Raw genomic sequence first — 17,947 nt, forward strand, 5'->3', positions numbered from 1 at the left:
GTATCTTGGGGTTTTGTTCACGAGTGAGGGAAGGATGGAATGGGAGATTGACAGACGGATCGGTGCAGCTTCTGCAGCAATGCGGTCGATGTACCGGTCTGTTGTGGTGAAGAAGGAGCTGAGCCGTAAGGCAAAAGCTCTCGATTTACCGGTCAATCTACGTTCCTACTCTCACCTATGGTCATGAGCTTTGGGTCATGACCGAAAGGACAAGATCCCGGATACAGGCGGCCGAAATGAGCTTTCTCCGCAGGGTGGCTGGGCAATCCCTTAGAGATAGGGTGAGAAGCTCAGTCACTCGGGAGGAGCTCAGAGTAGAGCCGCTGCTCCTCCACATCGAGAGGGGTCAGCTGAGGTGGCTCGGGCATCTGTTCCGGATGCCTCCTGGACGCCTCCCTGGGGAGGTTTTCCGGGCACGTCCCACTGGGCGGAGGCCCCGGGGAAGACCTAGGACACGCTGGAAAGACTATGTCTCCCGGCTGGCCTGGGAACGCCTCGGTGTCCCCCCAGAAGAGCTGGAGGAAGTGTCTAGGGAGAGGGAAGTCTGGGCATCTCTGCTTAGACTGCTGCCCCCGCGACCCGGCCCCGGATGAAGCGGAAGAAGATGGATGGATGGATGGATGAAACCCCTGGAAATAAGTGACTACCCAATGGGATCGCTCTGTCCATTTCTTATACTGTCTATGGTTTTAGTCCCAGATCTCCCTGAAGCTTCCTCCAACTGTCAATAGTGGACTCTATATTTATCCTACTGCTGCTGTCGTTTATATTTTTATCCTTTGTTTTATTCCATTGCTGATCTGACGCTACTTAGCTAGCTACCATAGACTGTCTGTCAGCTGCTTGCTCGCGCTTGAAGGGGGGCGGGGTCGGGTGCGGTTGGGTTGGGTTGGAGACGCAAGCGCCAGGCTTGCGAGTTTCAAGTGGAGCTGGTGATTGGATGAGAGCAGTTTACCAATGTAAGCTGTCCGGCCGGACAGCTTACATTGGTCAACTTCTCTGCGGCTGTACAGCCAAAAGAGTGAATGGATTTTTTTTCCATTCTTTTTTCTATTCATATTGTTAGGATCGTACTATATAACCATTACCAGCATCTAAATGAGGATATTAAAAATGAACAGTCTTTTAAATCGTATACCCGTCATTATTTTGCAATATCGCTTGTTGCTACTATAATGTCAAAGGAAAAAATACATTTCAACTCAACAAAACGTCATAGAAAAATCACCTGCTCGACAATGTCTATTCCCACACTGACTTTCAAAACAGACAAAATTGGTTGTTGCTCAGCACATTTCTGCATTTATTATGACAGTACTTATGCAATTATTGAACATGATGATAATTATTTCAAATGGAGAACATCTTCCTCTTGTTCATGACATGTGGTAGCAATTTACATGGCAGGGGTAAAAAAGGAACTAAAACAATACAGAGGAAAATGGAGTCAAGTTCGTAAAACAACTATAAAATCAAAGGTGTTCCTACTTTATGTTAGGTGTCAGACAAAAGTGATAATGCCATAATTATGGAAATTACAATCAAATTACAAGTTGTTGCATCCCCCCCACCCTCCAACACAGTTCCAAACAAGTTGATGCATAACGACACCACAGCATTACATCTTTAAACATGTCATTCTGTACTCAATTTTTATTATTAGATTTTGATTTAAAATACACTGTAGACACCAAAAATAAAGAGGAACCAACTTTTATACCAGCAGAGTGAGGAGATAAACACAGAGCTCTTTCCTGTACATGGAAGCAAATTCATTTCATTAAAGGCAGCAGCTAAGCTAAGCTAAGCTAAGCTAAAGTGTGAAATTTAAAAAGCGTTAATAAGATTCAAAGTGTTCGTTTCCTCCATAACTCAGTTTGCTCGTTTCTACAGTGTAATGCACGGGGGAAATAAATGAACGTTTCCATGTTTCAACTGTGCCACCATCTGGACATCCATACACATGGACATGTGTACTAGCCAGCACATTACAATAATAAATCCCAGCAAACAGAGGCTCACAGTAACTATACACAGCAAATATGACCATTTTGTTCGAATGTCTTAGGTCCTTGTCAAACCAGTGGGCTTTTTCCTGGCGGATGGGAAATCATGGTTTCCTTGACAAACAAAACAAAGAGAAGCCCTCAAAATTGTTCTATTTTTGAGATCTATATACATTTACCGCGGCGTCAATCGTTATGTAATTGCTCAAATAACATCTGCACTTGGTTGCTAGATAACGCTGAGGTTTCTAGTCAGGGTTAAACAGTCAACGAATTAAGAGCTGTAAAAATGAGATAATAATCCCATAATTAACAGCGCCAGAAATATCATTTCCTGTCAGTGCTTGACCTCGCTTGCTTGAAAAATAGTTTTAGGTGAGTATGACAATGAAAGTCAGACATAAACTCAAGTCTTATTGCGGTTTAGGATGATTGACGCACAAAATACGTTAGACTTACCCGCGGAATATCAATGATTGTAAGATTCTTAGAATAGGCCTGTTGCTTGTTGCATCGTTTGACAAAACTCTTCGTCCTATGTATTCTCAGTGTTACCCCATTGCTCAACATTTTTAACTAATGACTTTGTAATATTGAAAAAAAAGTATTAAACTATATGAAAATAAACAATCGCATAAAAAGCTGAACACATAAATACTTTCGGAGGGAAAAGGAAGAACTCCAATACTCTTGAGAGTTTTCAATACCGTGCTGAGTTTACAGATGTAGTCCCCGATTCTGTGAATTCAGCACAACTCGGTTGTGTTTAATTTCTACGGTTGATGTGAGAGGCCTAGCAGTGAATAGAACAGGCCACAGCTATCCGACTGAACTGTAATCTTAGGTAATAATGATTTTAAGGGGTGTTCACACAGAAGACGTTGTTCAGTTTAAAACACGAGAGGAGGTACCCAAGGCTGCGTCCGAAAGCTGAAAAATACACGGAGGTAGGAAGTCAACAAGGCACGCCCTAATCCAATGATCGCGTCCCATATCTTGTCTACTAAGAATCCTTTAACTGATTGATTGTTGAAGGCAGCATAGATGTATCCTTCACTGCCTTGCCCTAGGATATCCCACAATCCTGTGTAAAAATAAATATGGGGTCTGAAAGGTTGCTGTTCATTTTGTGTAAGCAAAGATTCTGACCAACTTTTTCCCACTTTTGATGTCATTTCAAGCAAGAACATTTTTATTATTTAACTCAATATTTGCTTAGTTATCACCAAAGCACTCTGTATTTTGTTGCAGTGTCTGTCCTATATCAGTTTCGTGAGAAACCTTTGTGCCTGCAAAGTCATTACGTCTGCCTAAGCTTTCGGACCCAGCCTAATTAAGAAAGAAAACAACGCAGGGTCTCGAGATGCTTCACAGCTTCTAAAAAACGGGACACTCGTGCGCGAGTCAGCGGAGAAGCGAGACAGTCCGAGACGTTATTTTCTTACAATAGAAAAATAACCAAAAGCAGCACTCTAGAACACAAAATGCGTTCTATGTGAACATTAACTGAAGCACTCAATTAGACAAACCTTATGAATTTACATAAGAATGGGTTCACACAAATTATGCTCGTGTCGACACACAAAATTGAGACCATTGAAGCCTCACAATTGCTGTCAAAATTCCAGTTTTCCCAGGAGAACAATTTAAAAGAACACATTTAAGACTAAAGTGGCTTATAACACCACAAAACAACTAAAAGGAGATTCCATATCAATGTATATGGAATGATAATACTGAATCAAATCACGTCCAGCAGGACAGAGGACAATATAAGCCAACAGAGACGTAAAACTTTAGGATTCTCCAGGACTCTCTGTAGTGCAAACCAAGTGCACTTACCCTGGTCCCCAGAGACCAAAACATTGTAGTAAACACACTAAGAGTGCTTAAAACAGAGAGGGCTGGTGAAAGATTTTGTGTAGCAATTAAGCAAGGCCAGATTGATTCAGAATTCTTACGCCGTCACGTTAGCATTGCAGGGTTGACCGAGGCACACTGTGCAGTGTGCATAAACACTGCACCGACTAACCAAAAGCGCTGGAGTTTAAAAGTTACCCATAAGCCCCTGTTCATTCTACACCTCCATTACCATTTCTTTTACACAGAAAGAAAACATAAGAAGCTCCTGAATGCTAACTCTAAATGTCAAGATTACACTTTTCACACCCTGTTTTCCAACTTGACCATCTCTTTTGCCATGCAAAAATGGACTTTCACTGTATTATTTGCCTAGATGTGAAAAGTAAAGCCCTTACCCGATCACCCCCCCCCCCCCCCAGCACATTGCTTAAGCGATTTTAATATTTAAATATATGCCAGAATATATACAAACAGTCCTCTTGTCAGTCACTGCGATACAGGCTGTGTGTGGGCATCCGTGCCGTCTTCGTCTGGCCACCGCTTCGTTCTTCTCCTGCAAGCATGTGAGTGAACATTTATTAACGAAGAGGTTGTACATTCCTGCCGAGAGCAGAGAGGCTCATAATACCTTTAAGGGCGCTTAAAAAGAAACGAGGAGAACATGAATAAATGACTATAAAAAGGGCCTCCTGATAGCTAGACGTCCCTCGGGCGTCTGGTACAGTGTTTGTTTTGTCCCCTCTTTGTCCCCGGTAACATCCGCTCAGCATGTTTCCTGTAGTCCATCAGGTTCTTCAGGTCATGGAGTAAAAATGTGGTCGGAGGGTAGAGTGGGCGGAGTTGAAGGCGTTTCTGTCGTTCTCTCCGTCAGTTCCACGGTGGAAGGCTTACGAAGGCTCCAAGCTCTTCAGAGCACCAACCTTTGACTCCAAGTCAGTAATCTGAGATGGAAACACATTGGAGTTTAAGCCAGTTACCTTTAATATTTACACATGGCATATGCTTTTATTCGTAATTCATTAAAATACCGTTGCGTCTACTTGATCAACAATATTGTAGTGAGTAATATTGTGAAAGATTATTTCTTTTCTTTTCATTTATTTAAAAATGTAATTTATTCCTGTGATGTCAAAGCTGGATTTTCAGTCAAATCATTCTAATATGAAGATATGCTGCTCAAAGCCCACATTTTCAATGGTAGCGTAAACGTTAACCCTAAGTTTATTAAATATTAAAGAGTGATGTTTGTTTTAGCAGGAACCAATAATGTATTTGGATTCAAGTATGCAGACCACACAGGCAATGTAGATGTTTACATGCTTCATTATTTGTCTGTTGATCAGATTATTTCAGGTCCACCCCTTTCAATCCTATCCAAATTTAATTCAGACTGAGCTCAATCAGATCGAGTAAGGTGTTTACGCGAAGGCTTTTCAGTCCGATTGAGCCATCAATCCGATGATTTGGGTGCACGTAAACGTAGCTAATGTATGAGTGAATGAGAATGAACTGCATTGGCAGTTTCTGGTAATAATGCTTTCCAAACGCACCTTCTCCTGGAGATTTTCTGTCTCCACCTTGTGGCTGGCCTCTGACTCCTCTTGTGCTCTGCGCTGCGCAGTCTCCTTCTTCAAATACTCAATCTCTCTGCATTAGGACACACACATAAACACAACTTCATTTAAACCCTTTCACAGGAGTTTCGTCCAAATCCTTCAAGCCCCATGATACATGCTTATTTTCCTTTGTAATCCTGATTAAATTCACTATATGTTGAGTCTGGCTGGCTATTATCCAGCATTTCGCGCACTCACTTCTGCTGGTACTCTTTGATGAGGCGTTTGGCTTTGCTGTACTTGCGCTCCAGCGCCTGGTACTGCGTCTGCGTCTCTTTCAGGTGCTCGTCCACTGCCTGGCACAAGCTCTGAGCCTCCATCCAATAGCCCTCTAACTTCTCCATCCGCTCCTTATTCTCTCTCACCGTCTGCTCCAACTGAGCCCTTTCCATCCTCCAGCGCAGCTTATCCTGCTCAGCGTGAGCCAGCTACAGGGACAGAGAGAGAGAGAGATCTTGTCACAAGGGTAAATAAAGGTTGTTTAAAGATCTCTTACAAATGTTTATTCTTCTGAAACCTTAAAATCTAAAGCTAACAGTTAAAATGACATGTACAAGTGGTGTTTGTGAGGGTCAGACATACCTTCCTCTTGAGCTGCTGGATCTCAGCCTGGGTCACAGCATGTTTGATCTGGAGCTGGAGACAGAGATAGAGAGAGTACTGAAGCATCCAATGGAAGCAATGTACATTTTTCTTGATTACTGGTTTAAAATCTTACAGATGCATGTCTACAAAACATTCAATTTAAGCTAGGCACTTTTTAAGTAAGACTTATTTTAAGGATGATTTGACTGTTTATAAGTTTAAGTAATATTGGTGACCATAACGTTATAAATCAATATTTATATTTATATTAATATATATTATGTTAATTTAATATTAATATTTAATATTTTTTAAAATATGTTTAAACAATAAAATATCTTATTTAAGGCCTATAATTTAAGGCTTTTAATTTAAATTCAAACAGTTTAATCTTTCATTTTAAAATATCAAGTTTTAAAAGTAATAAACAGTTTTACTGTACATTTTTCCAACAGTTTTTCTGTTTACCAAAACCTATCTTTCCATCTCTTCATAACAATGAATTTACTAAAAATTGTACACTGAAACATAGAATTCTAGAGTTTAGATTAAGTGTGAACACATATAAATATATCTGTACATTTAATATCCATTTTACTAATTGATTGTAACAAAATATTGATTGTTGATACAGACCAATAGATGGATCCAGATAGATAGATAGATAGATAGATAGATAGATAGATAGATAGATAGATAGATAGATAGATAGATAGATAGATAGATAGATAGATAGATAGATAGATAGATAGATAGATAGGTAGACGGACGGACGGACAGACAGATAGATAAATAGATAGGTGGATAGATGGACAGATAGACAGATACGTATATAGATAGATGGATAGACAGATATATAGATAGATGGATAGACAGATATATAGATAGATGGCTAGATGGACAGACAGACAGACAACAGACAGACAGACAGACAGACAGACAGACAGATAGATAGATAGATAGATAGATAGATAGATAGATAGATAGATAGATAGATAGATAGATAGATAGATAGATAGATAGATAGATAGATAGATAGATAGATAGATGATTATCTTCCTCCATAGGTAAGTACACAATGCCAGCTAGAACAGGTTTCCATATTTTATAGGTCATGTGTTTACGGGTGGCCAGGTTTAGAAGTTCCCTTAGATGTTCTACTGACCTCCTTAAACTTGTGAGTGAGTTTCTCTGGGTCCATCTCCACAGGAGAAACCATGTCTTCATTCTCTGCCAGGTCAAACACCTCGATGGCATTAGGAAACATGGGGCTCATCTCTTCCTCTTCATCTGTGGCATATTCACCTGTCTGAACATGGACAATAAATGGAGAGAGACAAAGAAAGAAAGACATTGAGACACATGCAAATAAAATTTGTATATCAGATTTTAATTGGATTTTTATGGATTTTAAAGCAAAATAAGCTGATTTATAGGACTTTGGGTATGTATTGGTGTCTGATCAGTGTGTTAATAACATTAACCACTAGATGTCACAGTTAAGCTAGGCAGAAACCAATTGGATCAAGGGGAAAATGCATGCCAGGACACTATGAAAAAACCTGTGACTGGCCAACCACCATTTTGAATTGACTGTGCAGCTGCAGGAAGATGAAGTAAAGCCGGATAAAAGCAAATTGAAAGAACTGCAACCGCTTGATGCATTGATGGGCCACATTTGGAGTGATTTGGGAGCTGTCAAAACCTTAAATAAACACACAAAGTCTCTTGTGTATTTGTGAGAGACTGCATGCCCCAACACATCTGAAGTAAAACAACCAGCATGTTCTCCATTTCCCAAAACTGCTATTACTCTGACCCCAAAAGCCCGTCGTACACCCAACACTCCCTAAAAGCCACTGCAAATACACTACTATTACAAACATCCTTTTAACAATGGACTTCCCCTACAAGTTTGGACATGAGCAGGCTAACTCTCGTACAATGACTTCCTGTCTGGATGAGTGAACAGTGTAAACTCTTATCAGGAAAACAGTCACCGTTCATGACACATGTGACAGAAATGCTTGGTGAAAATCTTGGTTCCTCTGATGTAGAGTTTTGATCTTGTTTATTATGACCTTTACAATTTTATAGGTAAGTATCAGTTCAGCATTACAAGAAAAGAACGAAAAATCACAATTACTTATCTCACCCTATCTTCACCCAAAATTTTAAATTCGGTCATCACTTGCTATAAATACAAATGTATGCATTTATGTGTGTGTGTGCGTGTGTGTGTGTGTGTATACACACACACACACACATGTAAGTTTGTTTACATAATATATGTGTGTGCTGTGTATAATTATTTTGTATATATAAATACATATGCATTCATGTATATATTTAAGAATTATTTGCACGTAAATACTGTATATATATGTTTATATATTTATATATAAATACATAATCTATATTATATAAAAATATACATATTTTATATATGAATATGAACACATTTTATTAAATATATACATGTGTGTATTTATATAAACAAAATAATTATACACAGCACACACACATACATTATGTAAGCACAGTCTTATTTTGGATGTGATTAATCTTTGCACAGCCCTAATATATATATATATATATATATATATATATATATAGATACACACACACACACACACACACATTAATATTTATCTAATATTTAACATTATTTAACTAAAAAACAGTTTTTTCAGCAAATTACACCTGTACTAGTCTTTGGTTATAGAAGCTTGAAATTTAGGATTTAATAGTTTCAAATAATATTTTACTTTGACTTCACAAAATGTATTAATAAAAACAATATTTTAAACTATTTTAATGCACTACTTTGAATGTATTTTGTTCTAATCTAATAAACCAAAATAATAATAAAATTAAAAATATAAATATATTATGTAAAAGTCCTTACTACAGTCTTAAATAATTATGTGTCCTTGCTGAATAAAATAAAAATATATAAAATATATATATACATATATAAAATATATATCAGGGTAGGGAGGGAGACGGAATGACAAACTGGGCTCACTGAGATAGAAAACACATTTGTAAATACAGAATAATATATATATATATATATATACACACAACGCCCAGTCTGTCATTCTGTCTCCCTGGGTCCAACTCTGCCATGTGGGTGAAGTAGCAGACAAACTGTCTGTTTTAGCACTTCTCAAACGTTAAGATAACATCAGACTGACGTGCGCTCAGTGTTGCGGAGGAGAACGTGCTGAGAGGGCACTGAGCTGGCAAATTAAGCCGTGAGATGCACTGTGATGAAACTCTACCCTACCCAAGATCTCCCAAAATATCAAATGTGAGAACTTGTCAATCTTTAATATCTGAATTATTAATCAATTCCCTTCACGCCATAGCTAAGTGGGCAGGTGTGGATGACGATCATGAGACATGTAGAAGAGGTACAGGGTGAACGTGTTAAAGCAATGAATTATTGTTTTATGATGGTTCCTGAAAGAGTGTTTCGATGAAGTAATGTTGACATCATGTCTTACATTGCAGGCACAAAATCACTCTAATAATTGTGAATGCAATAAGACTATATTAGCTGTTGACAGAAACACTTCTTTTAGTTTAACTTGATTTATGAGTTGAGCATTTTGAACATGTCATAAAAATCTAAATACCTCAGCTGTGTTGATGCATTGCCAAAAACAAGGTAAAATATCATTCCTCATAAATCTGTCACATTCTCAAGTGAAAATCATGTTAGAGATGGTAAAACATGCTGTTGCAGAGAACTATATTTATATGATTACAGTCTATGAAGTAAACAAAACAATGTCTGAAATTAGTCACTTGACTGACTCTTCCCCCTTACTTGCATTCACTGTTTGTCTTTTCACCCACGATTTACTTGTGAATATGAAGTTGAACGAATTAGAAACTTAAATGTGGTTGTTTAAAATTCAAGGCAAATACAAACTGAGCCTCCTAAACCTCACTCATACCCATACAAAGTTGAGCAACAGACGGCAGCTGACAAGGCTGTGACGAAGACGGTCATACAGTAATCTTGAGTCCGTATTCTCCAAGAAAGCTGGTGATGACCGTCAGTGCCATCAGCAAATGTTACGTAAAAGTATGACACACACACACACACAAACAGTGACCGGGATTTCCAGACTAACTTATGAAATCTGAGGTCAGAGGAGCTAAAAAGGAATAACATATGCAATGCATGGGGTGCCACTCAATTGGAAGCAAAATAACTGATTTTAACAGAATAGAAAGCAATTTTATACAACATTGAGTGAAAACAATGTTTGTTTTTCAATCATTTTTGCAATGGGTGCATATATAATCAAGCCCCAAAAACATTTCCAAGCCTCGAAGCTAAATGTACAATATCATTCACGTGGATAAGTTACAAAAATCTCAAAATAAATTGATATGGTTGGTTTTAGGTTTAAGTAGTTTTACACATGTTGATGTATCCATTTTAGACAACTTAATTGTTACCTATAGAAAGCAGAGTGGCACACTTTAAATAAAAAAAGGTACACAAGATAATCAATAATAAAGCTCCTATGTATTTTAACACAAATTTCTCAGGTAAGTGAGGGACATTTTTATAATGCAAGAAAAAGTCATATTACATTACATAATTTTAAAACTTTGTATGGTCGTAGGTCTTTCGAATACTCAGGAGCTCAAAATGTAGAATAAGTTGCCTCTGGATATTAAAGGTTTTTCAATTATTGTTGGTTTTAGTTTGAAACTCAAAAGTTGGTTATTATATAGATTGTTTTAATGATGAATTTGTATTAGTACAATAGCATGCAATGCCAAAGTAACCTGTCACTTGGAGAGAAGTTTGTACTCTACATCAAGGCGACTGAAATGGACACTTTTTTTTTTTACTTTATTGTGCCATCCTTGACAAATAAGTGTATTTCACTACTTTTTTTTGGTCTAATAAAATAAAATGTAAAACCTTGTAATGGTGGAGTTTAGGAAACATGTACAAAAAAAATGGAAAGTAGGGCTTGTGGTTGTTTGTAGGGCAACACAATTTGGCCAAAATTGTGTAATTATTATAAAAATATCTAAAAATGAGAAATACTGCTGTAATTTCTTCTCTTATTTAGAATAATCATGCAGCCCTAATAGAATTTATATTTTGCAATTGCAAATATTTCACTTTTAAATAAATAGTGATAGCTAGGATTTTGAAAAAAAAATGTCTAAAATACAACACACAAATTTTGCATTAGTCACAAATTGAAAAAGTTGACTATTAAAGGGTCCATTGTGTATCTTATGAAATTTTACCTCTTCATCCTCTTCCATGTAGGGGTTGTAGCGTTGCTCCATCATTTCTCTCTGCCATCTCTCTTGTTCCAGTGTCTGCTGGATCAGCTGGGCCACCTCACTCTGTTCCCCCGGCTTCTCTCGGCCAATCACAAACCTTCAACACAAACACCAGCCAATCAGGTGACCTAGTGGACTAGCTGCCATTCCTGGACTGTTTTGAAGGGTGATGTCTAGTGAAAATATACTGTATACAGATTTACAGGAAGGAATCATAAACAATAATCAAATAATATCAAAAACTTCATCACCATCCTGATGTATGCATTCAACTGTACTAAAAGAGTTAAAAGTTATAATTAAACATGTTCTCTCCCACAGTGCTTAAGCCTCATATATTAATCACAGTTTCCATTTTCCTGCATTACAATCATAGACCATCCACGCTGGCAGATTAAGAGAAAACAGGACGCGGATGCGTGAGCTTGTTTGAATTGCCACAACCCAATCCCTCATCTTGATTGTAGATACAACCACAGGTCAAAGTGACAGAAAGCAGCAATCTATTTGATACACTGCATTATAACGGTACTATTAGAGATGATAGTGAGGCAATGAGTATCTGACAAGAGACCAAAGAAGATAATGTTGAATTAAATGGAGGGAAAGTATTACATTAAAGCTTGAGGTCTACCTGAATTCATCAAAAAAAAAAAAAAAAAAATCTAGAAAAAGTGGATTAATTTCCACAAAAAATATTAAGAAGGCTGCAGCACAACTGTTTTTACCATTGATAATAATAAGAAATATTTCTTAAGCACCAAATTAGCATATTACAATGATTTCTGAAAGATCATATGACACTGAAGACTGGAGTAATGATGCTGAAAATACAGCTTTTATCACAGAAATAAATACATTTTCATGTATATAAAAATATAAAACAAACATTTTAAATTGTAATAATATTCCACAATACTACTGATTTTACTAGTATACTTTCCAAACATTTAAAGTCGCTACGCTAATGTTGTTTTGTTTCCTTACTTGACAGTGCCGCTGGTGTTCCTGAGGACAGATGCAGCGAAATTCTGGGTTACGCCCACCAGACTGGTTCCGTCCACCTCCACGATCAAGTCATTCACCTGGATCCTGCCAAAGGGAAGAAGAACCATGATAACAGCCCAGGGAGGAAAAGAAGCGCTTTCTTGGGCCAAGTTACTGAACAATCTCATCACTCTATGTGTAAAAGAAATTGACACTGCCAAAGGAATAATTTATTCGGTCTGAAATAGACCTGAAAACTGACCGACAGCAGCAGTGAATCAGTGCCCCACTTAACTAAACCACTTCTTGTAATTCCAGGCCGTAAAACATGTCAAACTATCCAACCCCATCCAAAATGGCCCGAGCATCCTGTTTGTCAGGGCAACCGTCTGTTTGATTGACAGCAGAAAAACCAATCAAGAGCCAGAAAGTGAGGATGAGGTGCTTGGAAAACACATGTGGTTACAGCACATTTGAGCATTGGTTTATTAGATTTGTATGTCTCCTGTGGCTTCTAGGTGTAAAATGAAAAGGAAGCCACTGCAATGCACCACCAACCTACTGACTCATGCCCAGAGAGAAATAACTAATGTTATGAATTTTTATTAAGAATCATAACACTCGCTGAATCTCCTGCGATCTGAAGGATTGTCATGAGCAAAAGGGGGCTTCTCTAGGCTGATTTACTGCTATTTTTTTTAACCTCTTAAGCTTGAATGGTAGAAGTAACTTTCCATGATTCACTCCAGGGTCTGAAAATCCCCAGACGACTTTGCAAGGTCAGGTTCAACTGAATATAGATCAATAAACTGCACCATCCTTCCTCCCCTGCATGTGTGTTGACTGAATTCAGTCAAGCATGATACACTTCTGTTTTATAAACTAACAAAACCATGTACACTACTCATTTTGACAAAAGCATAAATGTATGCATCAGCTTCACAGTTTCTCTCACTGACCTATTGTCTCGGTGGGCAGCTCCTCCTTCCGTCACAGTCTTGACGAAGATTCCCAGTTTTTCTAGGCCCATGTCTGCACCGGCACCCATCCCGATGATGCTGATTCCCAATCCGTCTTTATCTGAACGGAAAGGAATCACAGTGTTATCATGACTAGTTCACATGTCTCGTAAATGAACACAACACAGTTATAATATACAGGAAGACATCAAGTCTATGGGCTGCAATGTTGTGGAAATGACTGATTAAGTTATTTACGTAGGTACAATAGTATTATGATCAAAATATTAAAACAATCTTTAAATCAGTGTTGCTATTGTTAACTAATTTTTTTTAAAGTGTTCGGCAGTTAAAATAAAGCTGTAATAAAATACTAATTAATAATAAAAGCTTAAAGAAAATTAGAAATGTTGCTTCAACAACTAACTGAAATAAAATTAAGGACTAAATCGCATAATCGCCTTCAAAATAAAAGTTTGTGTTTACATAATATATGTTGGTGCACTGTGTTTAATTATTTTATATATATAAATACACACACATGGTTGTATATATTTAAGAAATAGTTTCATGTATATACTGTATGTAGATTTATATATAATTTATATATAAATAATTTTTTTTTCTGAAATATACATGCATGTGTGTGTATTTATATATACAAAATAATTATACACAGTGCACTCACATATATTATGTAAACACAAACTTTTATTTTGGATACGATCAATCGCTTGACAGCCATACTAGAAATATAATGAAACCTAAAATATTACAAAAGCACATATCAAAATGACTAAAACAAACTAAAATTGAAAGTATAAAAGTTAATGGCAATTATATTAAGTTAATTCCAATATTATAATAGTATTTATACCATGGTCTGGGTGAATACTCGATTCTGATTGGCTGCAGGGTGTCCGTTAAAAAGTGATCGAGGACACCTAGTAAAGTAGTTCTGGTGAAACTGCCTGTTTACCATTCGAAATTAATAAATAAATGCGCTGCCTACAACGGCTGTGAGTAACCATAGCAACAGGCAGTCACATGCTCTATCATCTAACGTTAGATATTATAGCCTAATACAACAATGAGCGACTTCGTGCTATTTCTTTTAACATTTATGGAGAATATGGCAACTTTGACGACTGGTATGCTGCTGAAGAAAGAAAAAATGTAAATAAAACGGAGAAAATTACACCGCTGCTGCTCTGCTCCATTGAACTCTATTGGTAACGACGTAACTTGCGACCATAGTTGGATAACGATGCTTTCGGGAAACGCACCCCTGAATGAGACCCTGCGGGAGTTTTACGCAGCTGTCCAGACAACCAAGGCAGGAGAAGGCTGAACGTTACAGCGTTTCAAGCCTAAGGAGCCTGAGGCAAATTACCCTCTCTTTGATCTGATTAATTTATTGCCCTCTATAACGTTAAGCGCAAATCGCTGGAGATCAGAGCTAATTGTTTTTTTTATTGTTGTTTGATTAATTGTTTTATGAGTAATAAAAAAAAAAAAAAAAAAAAAAAACTATGCCTACCTTTGTGTTTCATGAAAAAAAAAATGCATTTGTGAACCTGAAGGGATACGAGCTAAGCGGACTATATATATCTCCGGTTGCTAAATAAACAGTCAGGCAGGCAAGGCAAGTTATTATTTGTAAAAACTAGATTTAGCCTAATTAAAATATAAACTAATGTTTTATTTGGCAAGTGATCATGGTATAAGCGGGTTAATGCCCGCCGAGGTGTCCATTGTCAGGTTTTAATGGACGACGGCGAGGCGTAAACCGGCCGACGCGCAGCGGAGGACGGTTGCCTCCGCCGAAGTTACATAAATGATAGTAAAATATACTTTTAATATAATCCTTTAATTCGTAAATGGGCACTTTAGAGAGATTTAAGGTTTTTAGATGCCAATTACTAAATATTGGGATAATGATCTAGAATTAGTATGTGACTAATCGTGTGACTGTAAATCCTTTGACCAGATTTTGGGATTATAATTTTTTAGCAATTATAAACACATTTGATTTCAAATAATCCTCTTGGTAAGATCTTGTTCTTAACCACTTATTTTTTTGAATGTAGAGAAAGCCCAGATTGAATGTAACTTTAATTTGACCATTGCATTATAAAAGCCACACAACTCAACACAACTCATCTGGGAGAGAGGACTCGACCTCTCAAACTGTCTAATCAGCAAAAGCTTACTTTACAGACCAAAACAAGCTGCTTCAGTCAGTTTGTTTAGAAACAGGAAGTTAAGGACCCTTAAGGACATACCACAAAGGCTCTAGTAAGGCGGGTCACGTACCCTTCTCCAGCTCGACGGGGAATAGGTCAAGTCTCTCCACCCTCTTCTCCAACTCGTACTCGGCCGAAGCCGCCATGGGATCAACATCATCATTGCGTCTGTCGTAGTCCTCATTGGAGTATGTGGTGAAAACCTGAGAAAACAAGTCAAAAAGCTTGAGTATGTGTAGAGTATGGTTATGCAAAAAAAAAAAACAGCAAAAATTTTATTTTTGCTTTTTTTATCTTGGGTTCAGACACAGGTCAGTCATTCAACACAAGGGTCTAATATCTGCCCCAGACAACAACATAGTGTCGGCCCAGATCCGGCCCATACACGTGGATTCCACAAAGCCAAGGTTTGGGCTGGATCTGGGCCGACACTATTTTGCTGTCTGGGGCAGCACATTGACTCATTGGAGTTTCATTTGGTAACGCTAGTGGATATTATTCATCTTCTTCAGTGAAGATTATTTTTCTGCAGCCCTGGGTGCAACTAAAGCGGTAGTTTTTACAGCTACAGTCATGCATCATATTCTCCGTCAGAGAGAGACTGGGACCATAAAACCACACGAGCATATGGGTGTATCACTGTGGGTTCATTTATAATAGTTGGGAACTACAACAGTAAGCCTTGCTCCGGAAACAGAGTGCTATTCTATATAAAGCACCCTAGTTTACCCATGAGTCTTTAAGCAGCACTTGTGTACCTCAGATGAATATTTTGTGGTAGCAGCTTCCTGTTTACAGTTGTCTTTGATCTAAGCTTGCCAAAGTCTCATGTTAAAAACAATGAGATGGAGGGCAGCAGAATAGAGCAGAAAAAAAGGCCCCCTTTTTCCATTTGACCAAGAGGATGGCGCTAAAAATTGAACGTTGACACGTGAGTGAGTCATTTGAATCATTTCGATTCAATTCATTTAACAGATCTGTTTGAAAACACATCAAAAGTATAACCTTGATGAGTGAATCATTAAAATATTCACTCAACCCAGTCATTCAAAAATGCTGATTCATTCAAGAACGAAACTAGTGGCAGACATGCATTCAAATATTGAATCATTCAGTGCTTACAGCCGAATCACAGCTGTACTTATTTATGGCCATCTTGATTATTAAAGTAATATAATGTGATTTCATTTCATTTAAATGTGAGCATTTCGTTCATTAATCAGCACATAACATTTTAAATGTCATATTAGATTTAAGTCTCAGTCACGTTTTATTGCAGTCATGTTGAAATCTGATTGATTGTTCCTTCCTTATACCATTGTTTCTTAATCCATACAAAGTTAATACTTCATTCTGAATAAGGTTTAGTCACGATTATGAATGTCAATCTCAAAGTTTAACAGAAAACGCTTTAAATTTTGATTTTGATTCCATGCCCTACTGCAGAGGGAATTAATAATCCTATCAAAAACTGCTGATGGAGGAAATCTACATCAGTAGCGGTCGGAGCAGTGATCAGTACCCATCTGCCTCTCCGCTTGTGTTGCCATCAACTTCTCTGATTCAGGGAAAAACTACAGATAATTCTGCACATCAGTAGTAGTTGGGTAAAGGAGGACATCATGCAGCAATTAAAGACATTGACTTTCCCCCCTAGCTTCTATTTTCTTCTCATTTCTGTTTAGTCATTTTCAACTTCCTCAGCCCACCCCATACCACTGAACTTGTGTCTTTCACAATCACTCAGTTCCTCTTATTTCATCTGCCACTTTTTATCTACTCACCCAGTCCATGTACATTCTTTCATACCTTCATTTCAAGGAATATTTTACCACAAAAACGTTTTTCATTTAATAGATCTTTTCGTATGTGGGGAAAAATTAAGGAGCTTTAAAAACACTATAAAAGTCTATATAATTCAATATAATGTCCATAACGTCCATACCAAAGAAAGTAAGTTGAAGTATGAATGAATCACTCAAATGATCAGCCACAAAAGAAAAGAAAAGAAAAGATGGTTCCCTAAGTTGAACTTATTGACTCATTGATTTAGTCACAGTGATTCACTGCACACTGGAGCGGAAGATTAGCCTTGTATATCTTCAATATTAATCTGTTTCTCACACAAGTATATCATATGGCTTGAGAAGAATATTTAAGTCATATGGACTACTTTTATAGTGCTTTATTTGGATCTGGAAAGGGTTAGTTCACCCAAAAATGAAAAAAAAAAAAAAAAAAGTCATCAATTACTCTGAAATCTTGAGAGATTTCCATCCATCCATTGACAGTCTATGCAACTACCACTTTGACGTATCAAAAAGTTAATAAATAGATAATAAAAAAAACTTTAG

General features: G+C 37.4%; 1 protein-coding gene across 1 annotated transcript in view; it reads right to left on the bottom strand.

Moving 5' to 3' along the window:
- Nucleotides 1–1,279: 1,279 nt before the first annotated feature.
- The window catches only part of ppp1r9ba (protein phosphatase 1, regulatory subunit 9Ba), a 38,737-nt gene continuing 22,069 nt past the window's right edge, over nt 1,280–17,947 (bottom strand). The window contains exons 3-11 of the mRNA XM_039686101.2: nt 15,664–15,796; nt 13,348–13,468; nt 12,389–12,493; nt 11,363–11,498; nt 7,236–7,379; nt 6,068–6,121; nt 5,684–5,913; nt 5,420–5,516; nt 1,280–4,810 (exon numbers count right to left, since the gene is read on the bottom strand). Of these exons, the coding sequence (XP_039542035.2) occupies nt 4,757–4,810; nt 5,420–5,516; nt 5,684–5,913; nt 6,068–6,121; nt 7,236–7,379; nt 11,363–11,498; nt 12,389–12,493; nt 13,348–13,468; nt 15,664–15,796 (1,074 nt within the window). The 3' untranslated portion in view covers nt 1,280–4,756. The remainder of the gene's footprint in view (nt 4,811–5,419; nt 5,517–5,683; nt 5,914–6,067; nt 6,122–7,235; nt 7,380–11,362; nt 11,499–12,388; nt 12,494–13,347; nt 13,469–15,663; nt 15,797–17,947) is intronic.

The sequence above is a fragment of the Pimephales promelas genome, chromosome 3 (assembly GCF_988280905.1).
Source record: "Pimephales promelas chromosome 3, fPimPro1.hap1.1, whole genome shotgun sequence".
Taxonomy (NCBI): domain Eukaryota; kingdom Metazoa; phylum Chordata; class Actinopteri; order Cypriniformes; family Leuciscidae; genus Pimephales; species Pimephales promelas.